The 23,598-nt window shown below is 39.1% G+C and overlaps 1 protein-coding gene across 2 annotated transcripts; it reads left to right on the forward strand.

Moving 5' to 3' along the window:
* Positions 1-14,867, forward strand: LOC121689467. 2 transcript variants are annotated; one of them, XM_042069333.1, is made up of 5 exons: positions 1-240; positions 442-490; positions 4,061-4,309; positions 12,199-12,450; positions 14,447-14,867. In XM_042069333.1, exons 1-5 carry the CDS (start codon positions 235-237, stop codon positions 14,716-14,718), a joined length of 828 nt encoding a protein of 275 aa, XP_041925267.1. In that variant the 5' UTR covers positions 1-234; the 3' UTR covers positions 14,719-14,867. The 2 variants fall into 2 exon arrangements, with proteins under 2 accessions (XP_041925267.1, XP_041925266.1); XM_042069332.1 differs by lacking the exons at positions 1-240; positions 442-490 and adding an exon at positions 3,844-3,953.
* Positions 14,868-23,598: the final 8,731 nt, after the last annotated feature.

Genomic DNA, 23,598 nt, shown 5'->3' on the forward strand with positions numbered 1-23,598 from the left:
CTGGTGAAGTGGAGCAACCTTAGAGACACGCCTCAGCTTTATGTCAGAGGAGAAGAGATACTGTAGCTATCCTTTTTGGTGAAGTGGAGCAACCTTAGATGATCTGGAATCCAGTGTTCAAGAAAACCATTGCTGTCGGAAAGCAACTGGAAGAGTTATATCGGGCGAGTAATATCGGCATAGAGAGCTTGAACTGAACACATGCAGGAAGAATTGAGGGGGACGTGCTTTTAAATGATGGTATATTGTACATGCTTCTTATTGAACGTCAGGATATAACTGGATGTCTCTGCATGCGTGCTTGAGTGTGCTTATGTTTCGAGATTTTCGCAAACAAAATGCCATTTACAGGGCAGGGTCATCTACATTGCGTATTTTCAACATGACAAAAAAGCTTATAGAGTTTATCTTACGTATGTCTTTTTACACTGTTCCTCTAAGACGAGCTGGATAATGAAGATGGACAAGGATGGTCAGGAATATGTCAAGGGTAAGTACACGAGAAGTTGACCTGCCTCATTTTGCCTACTTACAGTGATACTTTGGTGTCACAGAATAATAACCTATGTAATATACAGACTAACATAAAACAACATTAATACTTTGCAAATACAAAAAGAACAAGGTTTGTGCCAACACTTAGTTTAAATTTAAATTGGTCATTGAGGGTCATGTAAGGACAGCACATTACATGCAAACAATTAGTGTTTTACATTGCACCTAATGCAGGCCTATATAACATAAAGGCCGCAGATGTTTATACAACTTGGATAAAGGTTGCAATTGGATTTATTGTCAGTAGATTAGTACCTAAACTTTTCCTTCATTTCAGAATAGGTCAGGACAGAAAATAAAAAAGCTTATGTAATTTCATAGTTCTGAATGAATCTTGTATGACAAAACATTAAAGCATAAAATACTGTGTGTGTGTGTGCGCATGTGTCTGAGTCTGTGTGTGGTGTGTGTGTGTGTGTGTGTGTGTTTTGAAGTGTGTGTGTGTGTGTGTGTACAATCATATGTGTCTAGGAACATATCTGTACTTGTCTGAGTTCATATGTATGTATGATGTGTGTATGTATGCATGTGTGTGTATGACAAAACATTAAAGCATTCTAAAGTACATGCAAAATATGTTTTCTAATCTCACTTTGCTCTTTGGTCCAAATAATGCACATTATCCAGAACCAAATCCTTCCATCATAGTTTGTCATAGTTTTTATTATGATGCCTGACTTATCTGTAATCTGAGACAAAACAGCACCTTGTGAAAAGCAGTCAAGTGATTTTATAATAATGGGAATGCAATGTCAAGAATGTCACTGCCTACCTGTCAAGAACATTTAAAGGACAAAGACGGCTTTGTCCTGAGATACCATGGGCAAGTATCCTGAACATGGGTTAAGCTAATATTATTATTTTTTTTCTAAATGGAGATCTCTCTTTAATCCAGGGCAATGCGGATCCCATGTACAGTCCTACATATGTTGTGGTGACACACATTCACACTTACAGTTACGTAAGTGATAATGTATAGAACGCTGGTCATTACTGGGAAAATAAGTCCCGACAGGGCGAACCAGACCCCGACGCGCAGCGGATAGTTTGCATCAAAGATTCTAGAACAGAGCAAGATAGATTACTGGCAGGAGAATACGTTGGATATGTTGAAGTACGTTCTATGACTCTATGGGCGCCATTTTGGTAAGCTCAGGTGTCGTCACAGACGCTGGCTACCGTGGGAATCCTATGGCGCTGATCCTAACATGTTAACAATATTTATTCTGTAAAGCTGTATGTTGAAATTACGTGAAACCCAATAGACCACACCATGTCTAGACCAGTTAAATATATTGTATAAAGACAATGTAGAATTAGGGTAAATTAGGCTAGGGCACTGACATCTGTCCATCATCCACCAAAGTTCAATAGGCCAGTGTTGGGGGTAACGTGTTACTGTAATTTCGTTACTTTATTGGGAAACGAAGTAGTCTAAAGGTAACACATTACAATTTAAATTTCAGTAATTCGTTATAGTTACTGAATAACTGTAACGTCCATTCCTGCATTAGGCCTACTCACAATATCTGTCTAGCCTATTGACATTGTTTCCATGATTGTTTTTAAAATATTTAAAATATGGATTAGTGTATTTCAGAGAGATGTGCGTAGTGTAGAGCACCCATTCTCTCCCTGCACCTCTCTCCCTCAAGCGGGTTCAGCCCGCATCTCCCCTACGGAAATCAAAACGGTGGCTTGTGCAAGAACTTCATGCAGACTACAACTGGCGCGGTGTAGCCTACACAACTTTGTTCAAAATTGATGCATTCAAGTTGACTTTGCAAAAGTTAGAATGCCTATTTATCACAACGTTGTCAGTCGCGTTGTCAATCGCAAACTTATTCAAACGACTACGGAATTAACTGTAGCTTAATTTGTGGAGGTCGAAGAGAAAGCACCTGTTTGACATAGGCTACGCGTAGCCACGGGCTGGCCTCCTTGTCAGTCTTGCCCGTCCGATTAGAGGGCTTTCCTTCGTATACGCTCATCAAAGACGCGCAAGTCAGCACTGCGCTGAGAGCTCATGTCATAAACGTTGCATTCCTATGGAAAGGTTTTGTGGTAGGATTGTCCAATGGTCAAGCTGTGCGGCTTCAATTTGTGTTTTAATTTATGCGACGCACCGATGCTGGGTTCATCAGTTTTGCGCAAGTTTAAAACGTTTAGCCGACTGCGCAATTTCTCATTTTCGTTCTATAAGTTCCACTTTTCATGTCATGAATATAACATGCCTATGATAAGGCTTTGCAGTTGTACAATATGGTCAATCTATTGTCTCAATTGTGTTTCATGTGACGCGCGCACCGATGCTGGGTTCATGCACTTGGCCAGCCTAGAACAGGAACATTTTGGAGAGGGAATGAGAGAATGAACGCACGCAAGAAACACTTTTTAATTAAACGTAGCCTAATTTACAAAGCCATTTACAAAAAAATGTTTTAATTTGGCTCCAGCCTATATATATAGGCGAATGATTTTTGAAAACGAACTTCTGTGGTCATAGGGCCTATGCATTTCACATAGGCAAGCAGGACAATTTGGGAGTTTTTGACTGCATGGAAACGATAATAATTAGTGTCAAGCACGGTTGTGTTTAGCCTAGGCCAACTATTTGCATTTATTTAAGTTACATCAGACGCTTGAGTGAAATCTTGACCTTATTAGTGATTGATAATAATAGCCTATGCCTATGCTTAAGCAGGCCGTGAACGAAGGGTTAACGTATAGCCTACAGGTAGAAAAAAGAACAATGGTGATAATATAACGTTAGCTAAGTTAGTTTGCCTGCTAGCTAGCTTATCAGTAGGCTATACAGTCTCTCAATGGGAATTTATGTGATCTATTTACCAGTGCAATAGCTACTTCTGTCTAAATAGGCCTATTTACCTCTCCTTATTCAGTGTAAACTTGGAAAAAGATAAATCAGGCCTTTCACACTGTCAGTTCTTGCAGTTCATTACCGAGTAAAAAAAAAAAAACAGCTGGCAACGTTAAAAACAGCTGTTCAGGTGGGCTCATAGAATTGGAACATATGAAATGTTGCGCTGAGCTTACCAAAATGACGCCCTGTCGGGCTCAGAGCGTACTTCATGCCTGCTGATCTATCTTTCTCTGTTCTAGAATCTTTGGTTTGCATCAACAGACGCTGAATTTGAATCAAACATTCTTTAGAACACAGCTGATCAACTGTCTGCTTTTACTTTTGAATGAAGTTCCAGTCCTTGCGTAGTGATATGAAAGACGTATCAGAAGCACAAAACCCGTTGCCATTGACAGCGGTAATTATATGTTTGCAGCGGTAATTACACGAATTTGGGAAATCCCATTCAAGCCAATGGAGCATTCTACTTGTCTTGTGAAGAGCCGTGTAATAATGCACAATACTATTTCAATTGGTATTGCTTCTTTTAGTGCTACAACTACAATTACTACAACCAAAACTACTTGTTCTTAACTCTCTCTCCCAACTTTTTCGCTTGCCCTTTCCTGCCCTGAATCTCAGGTGCTGAGCTAGTGCACGAGTTTCGGGCAGAGCTGACTGAGCGCGTCAGGGAGACCCGACGCATCGCCAAGGCGCTCCTGACACAGGGGCTGGTGGCTAGTGAGGAGTACCAGGCACTGGTGGGCGGCTCTAGCAGCCGTGAGCGGATGGCAGGGATCTTCAGGGCCTTGGAGGCTGGGGGAGCGCGGGCCATGGGCGCACTCTATTGGCTGCTGCTGGAACACGAGTCGGAGCTCATGCTGGAGATGGGTGCGTTTTTGCCTACTGTCTCTCAATCTGTGTCTGATATAGTCCCATTGCTACAGGGGAAAATCACGCAAATGTATACATCTAGGGTAAAAAATTAAAACTTTAAACATCTCTACAAAACACATCTGGTATGATTACCAATCACTTAAAGCTTGCAAAACAAGTTAAAGTTTGTTTCTATGTGCCCTAGATCAAAGGTTACAGCAATTTGAAGATGATGACAAGTAGAGTGTCAGGCAGTATACAGTAGATTTGTGCTCTTGAAAGCTCATTTATCTGAAAGTAATTGTGAAAGATATTGCCAACTTTATTCTTATTCTATTCTTGTTTTATGTTGCACACATTTCCCTTGATATGGTTTTGACATAAAAATGAGGAAAAAATATATCTAAAGGTGTTTTAGGAGACAGATTCAAGAATGAGAATAAATTCTCTGACTAAGGCACTTCAACTTAAAATGTCTTTATTAATTTGACAAGTCCTACATGGACATATTAAAAACAAGGCCCACGCGTAGCGGCATGAGTGCCTTCTTCAGGGCAGTAGCACAAAAGAACGGAGTGGTGCATTTGTTAAGGATGTGGGTAAAGACAGGTGCAGACAACTAGACAATTAGTGCTGAGCTTCTCCCCACTGCTGAGCCCGCCTCTCACACAGCTCTCAGCAGTAGAGAGCTGTCAATCAAAATAGCAAAGCAAACGTTGGCCCGCCTCTCACACAGGTCCCTGAATAAGATAGTAAACATTCACAAAATCAAGAAAACATACATATTTTACTTGTTGTGAGACTACACAATCTACATACATACATAGAGTAGCCTATAAATAGATCTAGGCCCTATATTTTCTTACAAGACCATGAAAAGCTAAAAACAGTTACAAAAACGGTGCATAATCTATTTCCTCATTCAAGCCTGGAAATTCCATTGCTTTTAGTTTCCAAATCCAATAAGTTTCTCGTTGCAGTAATAACTTGAGTTTGTCTCCACCACGTGTTGATGTTTTTACAATTTCAACCCCTTGAATTTTCAGGCTTGAAGGGTCACTGTGGTGTACATCCATAGTGCTTGGCCATAGGATAATCTTCATTCTGTACTCTAATTGCATACTTGTGTTCATAAAAACGTTCTTTAAGTTTTCTTTTCGTCCTGCCAACATAAAAACATCCACACGGGCATTTCAGACAATACAGTACACCACATATTCAGAATTGCAATTGACCTTGAATTTATTCTCATTCTTGAATCTGGATGTACAATACCTTGGATTAAAGAGCACCCAAACCCAAGAAACCAACAAACTATCTGGATAAGAGCACCCCATACTCTACAAACTTTAAGTGTTTTAGGAGACGTTTAAAATATGGTGTTCTGTAACTCTGTTACCATGAAATGCTGTTTTTTCCCCCTCCCTCAATGCCATTAAGCCCAAAAATGAAAAAATAATTTCCAAAAGAAAGCGTCATGGTAGGACTCTTGATTTAGTATATTTCATTTGAAAATTGTCATGCAAGTATAGGGAATATTCTCAGGAGTTACAGCAGTCACAGAATTCTTTCTATATCTTCAGCTGAGATGTTCTGAACAGCCCCAAATTTGATGTGTATGGTCACACTAAAAGCCTCTGGGGGTATGCCAAATTCTCTCCATGGGGGGCCATGAAATAAATTAATTTGTATGTGTACTTCTAGTGTGACTGTACACCCATCAGCTTGTAGATGGTGGTGTTGAGTGAAGGGTTGCCAGTAGGTGATGGTGACACAGTATCAGGGTTGGGTAGTAACGGATTACATGTAATCAGGATTACGTAATCAGATTACAAAAATCAAGTAACTATAATCAGCCCAGATTACAATAAAAAAAATGTGTAATCAGATTACAGTTACATTGTTGGTGACTACCTGATTACATTTTATCATGCAAGCAATGCAACTTTTTAATGATAGCCTAGTTATCTTTTAATTCGACAAGCTTCGGGCTTGCCAGTTCGATCCCCGACCAGTAGAAAAAATGTGGGCGGGGGAAGTGGTTGAGCACTGCTCTCCCATGCCCACATCCACGGCTTAAGTGCCCTTGAGTAAGGCACCTAACCCCTCACTGCTCCCCGAGCACTGCTGTAGCAGACAGCTCACTGCTCCGGGTTGGTGTGTGCTTCACCTCACTGTGTGTTCACTGTGCTTCACTAATTCGCGGATTGGGAGATCAAATTTCCCTCACGGGATCAAAAGAGTATCTACTTACTTACTAACTTATTTACTATTGGGGCAGGTTTCTCGGCACACTGCCTGATCTTTTCCTCCTAATCTTAATGTAGCCTCTTGTTTTAGTGTCACCGTTTACTTTGAGAAAGTCACCAGGTCCCCCTGGTTGAAAAACATCCCAAAGGAATAATTTTCTCACCCCCACAATTGAAATGGACATGGTGTCATTCAATCTCAGGCCATGTCCCTGGGTCAAAAAAATCCAGCGAAAGCTAAATTCATTGTCCAGGTGTGCCCTTATAAAGGTTAAGCTGAGTTGTGCATGTTTGGAGAATAGTGATCCATGATCACATCCATGACTAAGTGATCAATTTTGGGATGGGGAAAACTTCAACCACCAAAATACCACCCCCAAAGTGGAGAATAGCTATAGAAATGTATTCGTTTTGGGTGTTTTTCAGACAATGTGACCTGGTGACCTCAAGGTAAATGGTAACACTAAAACAAGGGGCTACATTAAGATTTTTGGAGGAAAAGATCAGTTAATTCACACAGGAATGCTTTACTCAGAGCAAAGAGATTTCTTAGATGTAATGAAATAATAAACAGAAAAATAGAATGATAATTCTTTCATCAATTCAGAGGTGGTGTCTTTTACTTAAGGGACATATTTATTGAAGTAATCTAAAAGTAATCCTAAAGTAATCAGATTACGTTACATGTTTTTGGTAATCCTGATTACGTTACTGATTACAAAAATTGCCATGTAATTTGTAGTCAGTAATGGATTACATTTCAAAGTAATCTGACCCAACCCTGCACAGTATGGAGGAAAGATGTAAACGCACACCAAAATGAGGTGCTGGCTACCGGTGTGTAAATTCAAGTAGGAGAAGGTGCCGCACACTCTGAGTTTATGAAACAAAAACGTTTTAATGAGCAATAACGTTTCGGCCTATAAGGCCTTCATCAGATTGCATGTATAGTGCATTCAGACAAAACAGACTTATGTAGCTTAGGCTTTGACTCACTGATTGGGATCAATTAGTCAGCTGATTACTATCTGAAATTACTATCAAATTGAGGACGTCATCAGACAGGTCCGCCCCAGACACTCACACAGTACTCACTCATTCACACACACACACAGGCACCCCCCACACACACATACACACACTGTTACTGTATATTATGGGTGTACAGTATTTGTATTTTTGTAATTTGTATTTTAGTATATTTTTATATATTGTATTTAAGTGTTAGTTAGTATAATTTGTATTTTAGTATATTTATCATATTCTTTATCTTCTACTGTCCTTATTGCTTTATTGCTTAGTTGTGTCGCTTAGGAACTTAATTAGCTAGCTAAGGAACTTAATTACTTTTTAAATCGTCAAATTACTTTTCTGATCGTCAAAACCACACCAGAGATGTTAGGCTTTAAATATAGGCTAATAATCAGGCTGCAATGATCTCGCAAATAAAATAGCCTAAAGTGTGTCGTCTCCACAGCAAGTATGTGTCCTAATAATTTCTATCTTAGCGACTAGGATAGTGAAATGATTTCACTAGCTATGCATTTATTATTTTTGCAAAACTGTAAAACACAATTAAAGTTTCTTTCAGCTTATCCATGTTTTTTTTTAACGTGTAAATCACATAGAATATGTAGGCCTATATCAACCGTAGGCCTACACACTTAATCGCTATCACATAGCAGACGTCCCAAGTCTCCCGGAAGTTCCGGGAGTCTCCCGCATAATTGATAGCGGCTCCCTGACACCCGCAAAGTAGATAAAATCTCCCGGAATCTAGATCAAGAGCTCACACGCCAGACCGAGACTTGAAATCGCGTGTGCATCTGAGTGTAGCGCGCACAAGACAGGGGGGAGAGAGAGGGGTGGTGCGTGTGTGCCTGAGCGCATCCAAGACAGAGAGCATCCTGATTGGCCTGTTTCGCTAAATAAACCAATCAGTTTTCAGTGTATAGGCGGGCTTTTTATCCCTTTTCTCCCGAACTTAATCAGTTCAGTGTATCTAGGAACAGGAGCGTCATGGCAGAGTCAGTACCCCCCAAAAAGGAAAATGTAAGACCCATTTCAAAGTGTACCCTTGTCTCATAATCATAAGAGTAAAAAATAATGACAGGCCTAGTCTTGCACGCTGCACTGTTTGTAACAGTGCCTTTAGCATTGCCCATGGCGGGTTAAATGATAGCAAAAAAAATGTTTTTATAATGAGTTTAACTAGTGTCAATTCATGCATGAAAAGACGAAACTACAAAAATCTACATTGGTGTAGCCTACTGACTAGACATTACATTATTTATTTATTCATTATTCGTGATACCTCCCTGAAATGACTTTTTGCAGGTTGAGATGTCTGACATAGATGAAACCACGCTACGGTTCTTACAGTAACTGACTCACGTTCACGTTGATCTCTATAACTGTTAATTTTAGTAGCCTATATTCGAACCTATCCATAACCCTTTTTGCTATTTGACTTGTCATTTCACATACAAAAATATAAATAATGTCAGACAGCGAATTAGTAATTACGTAAAAAAATCTTTTAAAGGAAAACGTGCTCACAAACTATCACAACCAGAAAAAATATCACTTCAAGTGAGCTCTCCCGGGCTCCGTAGATAAATGACTACAGTAGTAACTCTATAATACTTCTATGATGCTCTATAATAATATCAAATATTGTTAAGGCGGAGCAAGGAACAATTTCTGTGAACCCGGATTGCACGAGGGGTGTCAAAACAAGAAAAAAAAGTGTCCTCTAAATTCTTTTTTGTTGTGATTTCCAATCTATTAAAGATTAAAAAAACATCTTACAATTTTTATTTGTTTAAATTTATTTTTATTTAAAATTTTATAGCATGTTCACTTTGGTGGATAAAAGGACCGTTTTAGTATGAAAAGGTAGCCATGAAAACAGGACAAAATGGATAAATTACGCTTTTAGTGGTTGTTGGGGTCAGATGACATCTGTGTTATGCACCTGTCTTTACTCACGATAATTGGGTCACCTGGTGTTGGTGGCGGCAGGGTTCATAATGTTACCTGCTAGGTGTTTTGTGAATGAACAAAGGGGGGTGATGGGGGAAGCCTTACTTTTTGCTGACCGCATTTTGATGACTGTTCAATGAATTAGCTGTGGAATACATGAAAACTTGGATTTTAAGAACTGGATTTATTGACGTTCATGAACTGATACTGAGCTATTCTGGAGATGACTGTTTTCTACAATAAATAACTTAACCTTATCGCTACTGGAAATTATTGAACAGCGCGTCGGGCAAGTTAGTCTCCCCTACTTAGCCTCTCGGCGACCAAAGCTTTGAGTTGTCAATAGTGGTATTAAATTAAGGGTACACTTAAGGGTACCACACATCAAATATAAGGGAAAAGGCTATTTATTCTTCTAGACTATTTTATTTGCTTTTTTGGACAGTTTTATTTCTTTTTTTCTGGATTGTTCATTTCATTTTCATGTTCCTACAGAGGACATAGGTCTATGGCAGGGGTTCTCAAAGTTTTGATTGGTGAGGGCCAATTCAGGAACCCAACATTGAACTGAGGGCCGCCAAAGGGGCGGGGGGAGAAAAAGAAAAAAAAGAACCTGGAAAAAAATCCCATTTGTAATCATTTTAATGACCAGGTTGCATCTCTACAGTTTATATTTATTGCATTAAACACATTTTAATTCATAACTGAGGCTAAACCTGGCAAAACTTGTGAAAATCTTAAGAAAAATTGCAATGCACACACAATCCTTGGGGTTCTCTACCCTCAAGAGACAAATTTGGGATATAACAGTTCTGGTTGCAGTCCATTTCAAGAACAAACAGTCTCAGTGTGGATTTAGAACAAACAGTCTCAGTGTGCCTTGCTTCTTATCAGCATAGGCCTTATTCAGGGCAAAGCACCACAGGAAAACCTGACGGCCACGAAACACCACTTAACGGAGATTCATTCTTTTCAAAGCACACAATACAGTTGTACAGTTTTACAGATGTTATCAGATGTTATCGCGGGCCGCCAGAAATGTTTCCGCGGGCCGCCATTGGCCCCCGTGCCGCACTTTGAAAACCTATGGTCTATGAGTTGAGTCTCAGGAGGCTATGCAGAGCAGAGGCAGCAACTGCTCCATTGAAGTCTATGGCCATTGAGCTAAGATCTTGGTTCTATAGAGTTAGGAATGTGAATTTTGGGCACGTTTTCATGATTCTCAAACCCTTCTGAACATTTCAGTTACATTTTTAGCATTTTTGAGCATTCCAGTCTGGAGAAAATCAACCTTATATCAGGTGTGCGCCGGTTATTTATTTTGCTGCTGTTGGCCGGTTGCAACATACACTCATCATCAATACGTCATCGACACGCCTCTTTATGCAGACAGGACTCGATCCCCATTTCGCGCCCATAGACATGAACTACGACGCACTATCTTGCTCCACCTTAACAATCTTTGATAATATCCTTACTGTCTATAATGTTCCTATAGTGCAGTCTTAAAGTAATTATATAGTATGTACCAAAATACTAACACTTCTAAGTCCCAAAATACTATAGTATTCCTCTAAGATTATCTCTGTTTTTCGAGGTCTCGAGTTGCGGTAGCCAACAGTTAGAACTTCCAGGCAGCTACCTACCTGGTGTAGGGCTGTAGCTGCCTGGGTGGTTTAGCTGTTGTCTGCAGCTACTCAAGCTAGGTAAAATTGATCGTTTTCAGGGGTTTATTTGTACTGACAGTAGTCGGTAACCTCAAGAAATCTATGTAAAAAATCTTTTAAGGCTAAGGGGTCATTTTCAAAATTGTTTTGTACATTAAAGGAACCGTATGTAAGAAAAATATTTCAATTAATCATAAAATGGCCCTGATATGTCACTAGACATTAAGAAATCATGTTCATTTCAAATACTTATATCACTGACAACAGTAGTCCGGCCAGGATATTGTCATTTAAAAAGTGAAGTTGCAGCCCTCAACTGATGTTGATGTTGTGTTTTGTCATGTCATGTTGTGTTTTGGCCTGACGCGCCACCCTCCACATATCTACTAATCACGAAGTCAGTAGTGTTTCGCCATCAGGGTTGGCAACCTCGAGTCAGGGGGGAGGGGGAGGAGATACACCGCTCTTCAGTATTTTGAAAGTGATTGCAGTACCAGTTTTGGCCACAATCTTACATATGGTTCCTTTAAGTCTCTGTATGCATTCGGGTCAATTTGACCCAAACATCTTGTGAAGGATGTAACTGTGTAGGGTATATGCTATATAATATATCAAATATATTGAACTGGATTAACAGACTATAAGTATAGCATTGTGATAATGTATGGGTCATTCCACATCAATTCAGTACCTTTTTTGGGAAAAAAATGTCTAAACATGGCTGAGTGGAAATTCTCACAGGATTCTTTGGCATTTCAAAGGGGCTGCTTCTGTAAAATCTGGAGAAAATGCTCTGAATTCATCACATACTATACCTATTAATGTGCCAGCATGCTAAGTCTAAGCATGCTAAGTGATCTAGATTTTGAGATATGGTCGATTAAAAATTGACCCCCTCTCCTTGCCAAACTGCCTGTATCTTGGAGGATATTGGACTGATATCAAACAAAAATTGCATAAACCCATGTTTATTAATTCCCTATCAATGTCATCTCTCCCTCAGAGCGTGCTCAGTTTCTCAGTGAGACGAAAGAAGACCTCCTTCAGTGTTTAACACGGGCGGAGACTGTGGCCAATAAGCTTCTGGGGGAGGGGCTACTGAGTGAGGAGGCATATTTCCGTGTCAGCTCTACCAAGGGTGACGAGAGGAGGGCCCAGGAGCTGTGGGCGGGTCTAGAGATGGGCGGCACCACATCAAAGGATGGATTCTATAGGGCGCTGCTTCACTGCCAACCCTTGCTGTATAGAGAACTGGGCAAGTTGTTTTTTTTGTTATTGTTTTTGTTTATGGTCTTGGTCTAGGTCTACATTGATACTCTCAATGTGCATGGAGAACTGGTTGAATATTTTCCGGTAACACTTTACTTGACAGTATTGACATAAGAGTGACATGAACTGTCATGACACATGAAACCAAACCCTAACACCTTATCCTAATCCTAACCTCTAACCCTAACCCTAATCCTAACCCTAACTTGTTATGACAAAAACCGAATGTCACATATTAACAGAAGCGTTATGTCATAAACGTTTATGACTTATTAATGACACATTCATGACAGTGTCATGTCACTCTTATGTCAACACTGTCAAGTAAAGTGTAACCCCTTATCTTATTTTCCTTTTTTCTGTGTACACTTTTCTATTTTAGTCACTTTAGTCACACTCAAGTTTCCTTTCATCCTTCTCCAATTTATTTCATAATCAATCATAATCATCATAATCATAATCTTTGCTCTTTTATCCTACCTGATGGCTTGTCCCTTTCTTGTCTTGTGTTTATTTGGCACTCCAGAATCAAATCACCTACTGTATCCCTCAAAACAGTCAACCATTGTCAAAACAAAAACATTTTTGTGTGCAGATTCGTTTTGTAGGTATTATCTTTTTTTTACACTTTCACAATCCAGAAAAATAACAGGTAGCCAATGTTATGAATGAAATGTGCTGTTTTTGGAAGCAATTCGTAGTATGAATGACTTTAGTGTTAGTTATGTGCATGGGCGGATTATGAACTTTCGGGCCCCTGGGCCCAGATGTATTAAGGGCCCCCCACTTATTGTCGTATATGTGGGAGGGGGGGGTTGGGGGTCCTCCCCCAGCACATTTTTAATTTGTTTGATGTGATTTCCTGTATTCTGGTGCATTTTGGAGATGGCCAATACTAAATTCAATCAGATTCAAAGCCTACATCCTGATTTGTTGATATTGAGGCAATGATTCCATGCAAAGGCTTGGGCTTCAGGGCCCCCTGACCCCTTGGGCCCCTGGGCCTGGGCCCAGTAGGCCCGTTCAGTAATCCATCCCTGGTTATGTGATAGGCCTATTCCCTGCTTCAGAGGTGAATCCCTGGCCGCCTCCTTTCCCTTCTCAACTTCTGTGTGCGAGACTTTCTCAGCAGCAAACACGGGCTTCTGCAAAGTAGCCTATATAGGGCACCCATTCCCCATATGGTGACATATGACTGATGTGCAAATGAGTAAAACTGATAAATACTAATTCCGCCCCCATGTGTCATGAAAAAATGTCGCCCCAGGCGGCTGCCCGCTTCGCCCATGCCAAAACCCACTACTGCTCATAATATCACTGAGAGGTAGACATTTATCTTACACGTTCCCCCTCCCTGTATGTCAAGAGAATGTGCGCTCATTTTACTAAATTGTGGTGTCATTTTACTAGTTTGTGTGCACAATTTAGTATATTGTGTGCTTGTTTTACTACATAGTGCTCTTGTAAATTGTGGTCTTATTTTATTAGATTGTGCACTCAATTTAGTAAATCGTGTGCACAATTTACTAAATTGTGTGCTCATTTTCCAAAAATTTAAATAAGAGCACAATTTAGTAAAATGAGCGTACTATATAGTAAAATGTGTGCACAATTTAGTAGTTCTGTACTAATAGTAGTAGTTCTGTTTAGAATGAATACCCAGCTTAAATAGTCTCTCTCTCTTTCTCTCTCTCTTTACCATAAGACATGTAAATGTGATAGTGATGATGACATAATAAATTAAGTCAGAGTTGGAATCTCTCTCTTTCCTGTGACCATTCCTGTTCAATACATTTATTTTATACTCTCTCTGTCTCTCTTTCTCTCTCTCACACACACACACACACACACACACACACACACACTAAACCTACTCAAAAGTAAAAGAAGGCTCATCATGCGATAGATGTAAAGATAGATGTATAGATCTACAGACAGATATTTTCAAGCTAATAGTCTTTTTCTTTCTTTCATCTTCACAGAGAAGAAACGAGTGATGAGAATGTGCGGAATAAACAGAGGGAGTGAGGAGAATGGACTGGAGAGAAGAAGAACAGAGCTACAGAAAGAGGAGAAGAGACTCCAGCTGGAGAGAGAAAATATGAAGAGCGAGAGGGATGAGCTAGAGTGTGCCCGGGCAGAGGTAGAGAAAGCGAAGGAGGAGATACGGAAGGAGACTGAACAGCTACAACTAATCAGAAAAAAGCTGAGGGAAAGGACAAAGTCAGAGGGTGGAGGACACCTGATAATTTAGAAGAGAAAATTACATTGCCTTGGTTATAGCATCAGTTGTTGACAAGTGAATGGCCTCCTTCAAGACTGCTTTGAAGCTAATTCTGATGCTGGTTGTATTATATGTTTGTTTTTGTTGCATTCATAATTCATAAAGCTATGCTGAAGTTATTCATGGTTCTGAAGTAACATATGTTTTTGAAACATGAGATGACAAACTTAACTAGACTGCATTTCCGGCGGGAACTGCGAAAGTGTGCTTGCCCTGGTCCGGTCACCAACGTGAGCAGACAGTGACATACGCTACTGTATGCTGAACCTGGCTTGATCCAAGCATTCTAACAGTGCCTTTCAGTGTTGGAGCAGTGGCAATACCTCAAAAGCTCTATTCAACTATTGCCTTGCGGGGTGAATGTGGTTCGTTGGATTTTACCTGTGGCCTGCCTTTAGCTTGCCGAATTTAGCTTCTATAACTAAAATCAGATCAATAAAATAAAACAATAGCAGTGATTGGCTGCAAAAATAAATAATGTCACACGTCTTGCACCTCTCAAACTGGGCTATCATTGAAATTATGAAATATGACTAAGGCATTAAAATGCTGCTTGTTTGTCAGGATACTTTTTCACTGATTTATTTTAAAAATATGAGCTATGAGTGTGAATGTTATATATTCCATCCCCTAATTCAGTTTTACTGGTTTATTTGACAAATAAATAATCTATATGGATTTGACCTTATGTCTGTTTTGGGATTGTTTTAGGGTTAAAATGCTTCTGAATTACTCTTAGTAAAAAAAAATCCTAAAAATCCTAGAGTCCTAAAGTTACGAGTGACGAAGTTACAAGTACAAGCATCTCATATCAAATGACCATGGCATTACGCTAAGCAACATAAATCCCATAACGTTACAGCAACATCTCCTCCCTATGACATAGCTAGCCAGCTTCTAGCCACACAAGAAAGAATAATGTTAAATCTCCGCTTAGCATTTTAATAACAGAAGGGGCACATTTATGTGGACCACTACAACATGACTCATTATGTCTGTAACGTTAACTGTATAAAACACTTACTTTCATAAAGGAAGCACACCATCCAGCACATACACATGGAAACCGATATTTTAGGTACTTGGCCACGAACTCAAAACGTGTCTCTCTGAAGCTCTGTTCTAGAATCTTTGCTCTGAACGCTGTGTTGCTAGGCAACATCAAATAAACAAAATGAGAGTATTTTCAATGTATTAAAAGTGTACGTGTGATTACGAATGGATGTGTGTGGTTTGCAATTAGAATAAACAAGAAATTTCCAATAATTTCCCATGATAAATTACATAATATTTGCACCTTCCTTACTTGTGAAGCTCACACCGTATTTCACCGTAAGTACACTAGTGAAATGTAATACAACGTTGCCACCTAGCGTTCACATGTAGTCTATTTAACATTAAAGGTGCGATTTGTAGGATTGTTACCGAACGTTCTGCAGGCCAAAATCAAAACACTGGTGAAAGTTCTCAAGACTACCAGACGCGAGCCTCTTCTGGGTTGCCAGATGTAATGAAGACTTAGCTAACATTAGTTGACCTGCAGCTGCTTTAACGTTTCTCCAACCATGACCCAGCTACACATTACGGCAGGGGTCTCAAACTCAAATGATTGGAGGGCCGGCTATTTCTGAAAATGCAATGTTCTTTTTTTCAAATACCACACACAACTGCAAACAGAAAGTGCAAGTGTTTTTATCTAGTTTTAGACACCTGTGCTAGCAACCTTAGCTTATAAATAAAATAATGATAAAATAAATATTAATACAAATTATAAAACCAATGAAAAGCATAAAAACAGGTATGTGTGTGTTTCACACCAAATAAAAATATTTTCCTCTCATAACTTTTTTAAACCTGGCAAACTATAGGCGTCAGGGTTAAGAAAGCAACACTATTGGATTTTTATATCAAAATTTCAAAAGGCCATGGCTTGAATGTGGTCAGAGATAAAGTCCTACTGTAAATGTAAAAATCTTTGAGTAAAACAAAAGTTTATGAAGGGGGTACATTTACCCATCTAATTTGCCACTGGATGGCAAGCACCTCAAATTATGCACCTTTCTAAATACTGGATGAACATATTTGAGCAGGTTTACTTTCCTTTTTTCATATTACCCACATAACAAATTAACAGGAAAACGCCTAAGATGTATACCAACACCTAAGATGTATATGGTTTCTAAACCACAAGGCCTACAATAAAGTATTCTGGTCAAATCAGTTCCTATCGCGGGTAATCAGAAGTTTGCATCATATTGCGGGTGACTTTGTAGTTTAGAGCCCTATTTCTACTAGCCCTGCTGTCTGTACCACGTCCATTACGGACACTATCATCACGATTACCACTGCAACCAGGCTCGGACTGGTAATCTGTACAACTGGGCAAATGCCCGGTGGGCCGGTCCACATGTGGGCCGGTGACCTCCGGGATTTTTTTTTTTTTTTTTAGTTATTTAGCCTATTTGCAGCCCGTCATGTAGACCTAGGCTTAGCCTATGAATGCAGTTGCATCCATTTGGATTGGGGGGTGACAGGTCAATCATTTTTGCCTCTTCATGACAGGTTCAGTGTGTGTTACGATCGCGCCCCCCTGCCCCACCCCTGAAGTGGATTTGTCCAAGCAGCTGCTTGGTTTGTGGGGAAATATAGCCTACGAGTTCATGCGTGGTAGCCTAGGCTATATAAGTGCCCTCCGCTGGCTGGTGTTCACATCATCGCAGTTTAACCGTAAACAGCAATCAGAGGTGTCTAATTTTATTCCATAAATATATTGTTTTTATAGACGTAAGTTGCACGCGCTACGAAGAGCTTCCATTTACTGCACCATGTAGGCTACTGTAGTGCGGTTTAGTAAAAAATAGTATAAAAAATTGTAAAAAACAATACAATTTGGCCCCTGTCGTATACCATATGCAAGTTCATGTAGTGTGATCAAAATTAAGAATAATTCAAGAATTTACATTTACATTTAGTCATCTAGCTGATGCTTATCCAAATGACTGACAGAGCTTTCAATTAACTATAATCAATAGGCCAAAATCATAATTGTGTATCTGTGCCAAAATTCGTAATTCAAGTCCAGTGCAGAACTGAATAAGAAAATCATACGGCTATGTATCTTGAAGTTCCAGTATGTGAGAGACTTGACGTGCCTTAATATCTCCAACTTCAAGTATGCAGCTAATAAGGAAATAGAATTGTTATTTATTTAAACAAGGTGAACTTCTCCCCACTGTGGAATGCAGAAAAGGATGCTACAAGGAGGGAATTCAAACACACTCAACACCTTACCATCTATTGATGTCATTGTGGTTGAGATATCTGACATTTTTCTGTTAAAGATTGGCATGGAGACAGTGGGACATGGTTGCCTTTGTCAGTGTCCTTATGTGAACTTGCACAGGTCAACTTTACTTGCGTACCACTTCACACCAGTGCTTCAGACCAGGCCTGATGCTTCAGCAATAGCCGTCACTGAAAAGCTGTAAGTGTTGTTGAACACAGCTGTTTTCACATTAGCTGATTGCGATAAACATAAACCATTGTTGCCTAATAACCAATTATTCATTACACCTGTGTGTAGTATCTACTTTTTTTGTGTTTTTCACATTTAGTATTTTGCAGTATTTTTAAAATACAAAAATACACACCAATAAAGTATTTTGATACAAAATACAGAGCCATTTCCTTCAACCCAATAAAATACAAATGACAAAATACTATTTTGCATTTGAAACACATATTACATGTTTCAGAAATACTACCCATCCCTGGGAACAGGCAGATTACATCTTTATAGTTGGCCATATGATGACATACTTAGGTTAATACTGTATTTCACCAGTTAGGGCACCAAAATGGCCAGTAGCTGCACTGTGTAGCCTATCTTGACATGTCTTTAAGTTTTGGGTTACAATATACAGGTAGTGGGCTCTCTGTTGATTTTAATGAGTAGGCCTAAGCATAAAGTTACAGCATTATCACAATTGACCAGACTTTGACCTTTTGTCTTCTTTAAACAAAATTCTGGCTATGATTGTTCCTTGTATTGCATCATGAGCCATCACTGCACCTATTGCATTCTACTGTAGCCTTAAGCCTAGCTCAGTCATTATGTTGTACCACATCATCCTCCATTAGAAGTGCAATGAGCTGCATTGAGCATAATAAACTGCATTTAGAATTCCAAATCCATATTTCTAGATATTTTGGTAAAAGTAACTTAAAAGTAATACAATAGTGCCTTACAATTCAGAGACAGTAATATTATAATGTAATGAATTACTTTGAAATGACAGTAATAAGTAATACATAATATATTACGATTTTGAAGTAACTTGCCCAACACTGATTAAACCACATGTTACTGCTTGACTAAATGAAAAATATAGGCTACTGAACATGCATGGAGATTGTCATAGTTGACAGAAATTATGATACTGATTATATAATAACCTATAGGTCCAAATCTAAATGTTTGGGTTCAACATTTAGAATAAACAAGAAATAACATTTCCAATAATTTCCCATGATAAATTACATAATATTTGCACCTTCCTTACTTATGAAGCTCACACCGTATTTCAAGTACATTAGTGAAATGTAATACAACGTTGCCACCTAGCGTTCAGATGTAGGCTATTTAGCATTAACGTGACATTGCTTGCTTATTCTTTCGTCAACTCCATGCTTTTAGGAAAACAATCTTTTTATAGTTCCCTCTGCAATGAGCTATTACAGGGGTGGGCAAACTTTTTGGCTCAAGGGCCACATTGGGTTTCGAAAATTGGCTGGCGGGCCGCACAACAACCCCCCCACGCCACACGCATAAAAAAATACATTTTTTAAAGCCTATAATTTAGTATGAAAAGTATTTGTTTTAAAATATTAATTGCTTAAAAAAATACTGCTAATTTTATGCTGTTTAACAAATGTATAAATTGTGCACTGTCGCTTTAAGACAGTCGCTTTAATTCACGTTTATTTCTCAATGATCTTCTGCCTGCTCCGCTATGGCTAGTGCTGTACCTACACGGCTGTAGTGAGTGATGTAGCCACAACATTGTGAACTGGTCAGCTGATGATGTTGCCATTTGCTACCATGAAGAATGGTGCCACAACATCGTGATCAGGTCAGCATTTTACCTATTGGTCGGGGATCGAACCAGCAACCCTTCGGTTTCAAGTCCTGACCAGTAGCCCATGACTGCCCCAAATTAGTTAGAAATATCCACCATAATGTATTCAGATGTATATGGGGAAATGTATTGGTAATATTTGTAAAGATATATGTACATATATATTGTAACATATATGCACAATATATGTTACAATATATATGTATATATGAGACCATGCACATACAATGTATGCACAATACATATGTGGTGATATATACTGTATATGTACATTACATGTAACATCTAAAATATATGAGTACTTACAGTTTTTCTCAGTTGCTAAAACACTAAAATCCATTGGCTGAAGAAAGTTCTCAGTTGCTTGAACTCATTAAGCTAATTATTCAGTCTGTTGTCAATACCTTAAACCATTTCACATGGTAAAACACAATTTTTAGAAAAACTTTAAACACTCATTCTCAAAACACATTCTGCACTAATGTTCATGTACTGTATCCATACTGGTAAACACAAGTGGCAAAAATGAAATAGAAAGACATACACATGTCATCGATTAAATACAACCACTCAAAATTGATTTCACTTGTTTCAAATGATGTGACAAAACCAATATACGCCAGTTCAGAAAGCAAACAGGTTGTTGAAGGTGGGAATGAAAATGGATAGAATAAACTATGTAAGAGGACGAGTGCATATGCAAGGTGGGGGACGAGGAGGAAGGGGAGGATGGCAAGAAAGAGGATTTTTTATTGGACACTGTAGTACAGTGCATTGTAGGCTGTATACTGTACAATACTGTAAACAAATCATATGGCCCTGAACATTGTGCTTTCCATTTGTTTACAGTACTGACTGCTCAATAGATTTTGACTGGTGCAAGTTCATATCAACAAAGAACAAGAATCAAAGGACAAGTTTGTGAGATGCAGGATACTGTAAAAATAGAGGTACAAAGAGGAGGAAGAACAAAAAAATGCAAAGAGCAAAGCAAAGTAGTAATTTCTACTTGATGTTTCCTGTTTTGAGGCGAAAGTTTGATTTTCAAGGAGTCAGAGGTTTTGTAAATAGTGCTTGTAAATAGGGTTTTGTGTTTAATGCTTTAAGAAAATGGAGCAAAGTTTCAGAAATTGTGTTTTAGCAATTGAAAAAAACTGTAATTGTTGTTACTTGTGTTTACCAGTATGGATGACATGTGCATTAGAGTTCAGAATGTGTTTTGAGAATGCGAATGTGTTTAGAGTTTTGCTGAAAAGTGTAAGTGGGATCTGCAAATTGTGTTTTACCATGTGAAATGGTTTAAGGTATTAACAACAGACTGAACAATGAGTTCAGGCAACTGAGAACCTTCTTCAGCCAATGGGTTTTAGTGTTTTAGCAACTGAGAAAAACTATGAAAAACTGTAAAAAGTATTTCATAATGAGGGGGGAACTAATGTAGCCTAAGGTGTCTCTTATTTCATGTTGAGGTTTGCTTCCCAGCATGCATTGCAAGTCAGTTGCCTTGTTTATAGGTTATTATTGTTATTGATTTTGAAACAATATGGTTGAAACAGTTTAGCTTAGGCTCAACTCTTACTGATTTTTGAACAATAAATTGAATAGTTTATTTAAAAAAAAAAAAAGAAACGGTGGATGTGAAACTTCTAGTTCTAACCCATAAAAGTCCAGCTGACAATTCCATTGTGTATCTTGTTGGAGGACATAAGCCTGAATGGTTGAAAATCAGCTACACACATAAGGTAAGTTCATACATAGACTGTATGCAATTAATAGCAAAATGGATAACCATGAAGATGTGATCTGATGTTACATAGGTTGTCTCTCTCCCACAGTAACAGTAATATCACCCGGATCAAAGCATTCGCTGTGCCTACAGGTATTAATTGGCCAATGTACAAGTGCTGTAAGAAGGGTAGTTGTCATGTAAGGCACATACTATAATTTTATTATTGTTGCGGTTACGGATTGGCAAATTACGTTGCGGTTACGTAATGAAACCTTTCACTTGCGACGTTGCCGCAATGTTGCCTGCAGTTGTTGTTAAGGACTGGCGACGTCGGTAACTTACGTTACGGTTACGAAATGGCACCTTTCAATTCCACGTTGCTACAACAATGTTGCAGATAAGGATTGGCAACGTTGAGGAGTTACGTTGCGGTTACGAATTGTCACCTTTCATTTTGCATGTTGTGGCAACGTTGCTGAACAGGACTGGTGGCGTCGGTAACTTACGTTACGGTTACAAATTGTCACCTTTCACTTTGCATGTTGTGGCAACGTTGGATACGACGTTGTGGCAATGTATTTTGGGTCATTCAGTTACATTGCAGCAACATACTCGCAACGTAACTGTGCTAGCTGGGCATCCATTTAGAACGATTGGCCTTCATAGCAACCAAAGATCTGAGCTGTGTTGCAATGTGAGGCACAGTATAGAAAGGAGATGAAATATACAGAGACAGGTCAAAAAATATAGTGCAATGTAGACAGTAGTATACAGTTGATTTACAGACGGTGGTTTAGAGTAATATGAAGTATTCCTTTATTCTGAGATACATCTGAGATAGGCTACATCAATAGGCTCTCAAAACAACCCCAGGCTTTATAGAGCAAATCCATATAGATTATTTGTCAAATAAACCAGTAAAACATAATTTGTGGGATGGAATATATAACATTCACACTCATAGCTGATATTTTTTTAAATAAATCAGTGAAAAATTATCCTGACAAACAAGCAGCTTTTTAATGCCTTGGTCATATTTCATAATTTCAATTCCTCTGTAGGTTACCTGATAGCCCAGTTTGAGAGGCGCAAGACGCGTGACATTATTTATTTTTGCAGCCAATCACTGCTGTCATTTTATTTTATTGATTTGATCTGTCATAGAATCTAAATTCGAAGGCAGGCCCAAAGGTAAAATCCAACGAACCACATTCAACCCGCAAGCCAATAGTTGAATAGCCCTCTCCTAGAGCTTTTGAGGTATTGCCACTGCTCCAACACTGAAAGGCACTGTTAGAATGCCTGGATCAAGCCAGGTTCAGCATAGTGTATGCCACTGTCTGCTCACGTTGGTGACCGGACCAGGGCAAGCACACTTTCGCAGTTCCCGCCGGAAATGCAGTCTAGTTTATATTACTGTTAAGTTAACCACTCTCTGTAAACCAACTGTATACTAACTGTCCACATTGCTCTATATTTCTTGTCCTGTGTATGCACCACCCATCTATACTTTGTATATCACATTGCACGTTTCTGCCTTTTAGCCTACACTTCTGGTTATACGCAAACTGCATTTTACATTACATTACATTTGGCTGATGCATTTTTAACCAAAGTGACTAACAGCATGGTAAACAGTAAGTTTTGAAGCAATTCTCTCAACAATTTGACGACAATTTAAAAAAGGTGGAGTACAGTAAGAATAAGTGCATCAGTTTTTAAACAGTGGAGTGTCAGTTCAAGACAAGTGGTAAGTGCTAGGATCAGCAAGACTATTTGTAAGTAGTGCTACAAGAGGAGATGTTCTCTGAAGAGCTGGGTCTTCATGAAATGGAGAGGGATGTCCCTGCCCTTGTAGGAACTGGCAGTGCATTCCACCAACGAGGAACAACAGATGAGAAAAGTTTGGATTGGCCTGAGCGTACCGGTGGCAGAGCTAGACGTCGTTCGTCTGAGGAGCGCAACAATCTGGAGGTAGCCTAT

Source organism: Alosa sapidissima, chromosome 18, assembly GCF_018492685.1.
Source record: "Alosa sapidissima isolate fAloSap1 chromosome 18, fAloSap1.pri, whole genome shotgun sequence".
NCBI lineage: Eukaryota > Metazoa > Chordata > Actinopteri > Clupeiformes > Clupeidae > Alosa > Alosa sapidissima.

Excerpts from the sequence above, each read along its gene's own strand:
- LOC121689467 (XM_042069332.1), top strand. The coding sequence starts at position 3,845 with ATGTTTGCAGCGGTAATTACACGAATTTGGGAAATCCCATTCAAGCCA. Across the intron at positions 4,310-12,198 it reads GGAGCTCATGCTGGAGATGG|AGCGTGCTCAGTTTCTCAGT; the intron begins GTGCGTTTTTGC and ends TCTCTCCCTCAG. Across the intron at positions 12,451-14,446 it reads CTTGCTGTATAGAGAACTGG|AGAAGAAACGAGTGATGAGA; the intron begins GCAAGTTGTTTT and ends TCATCTTCACAG.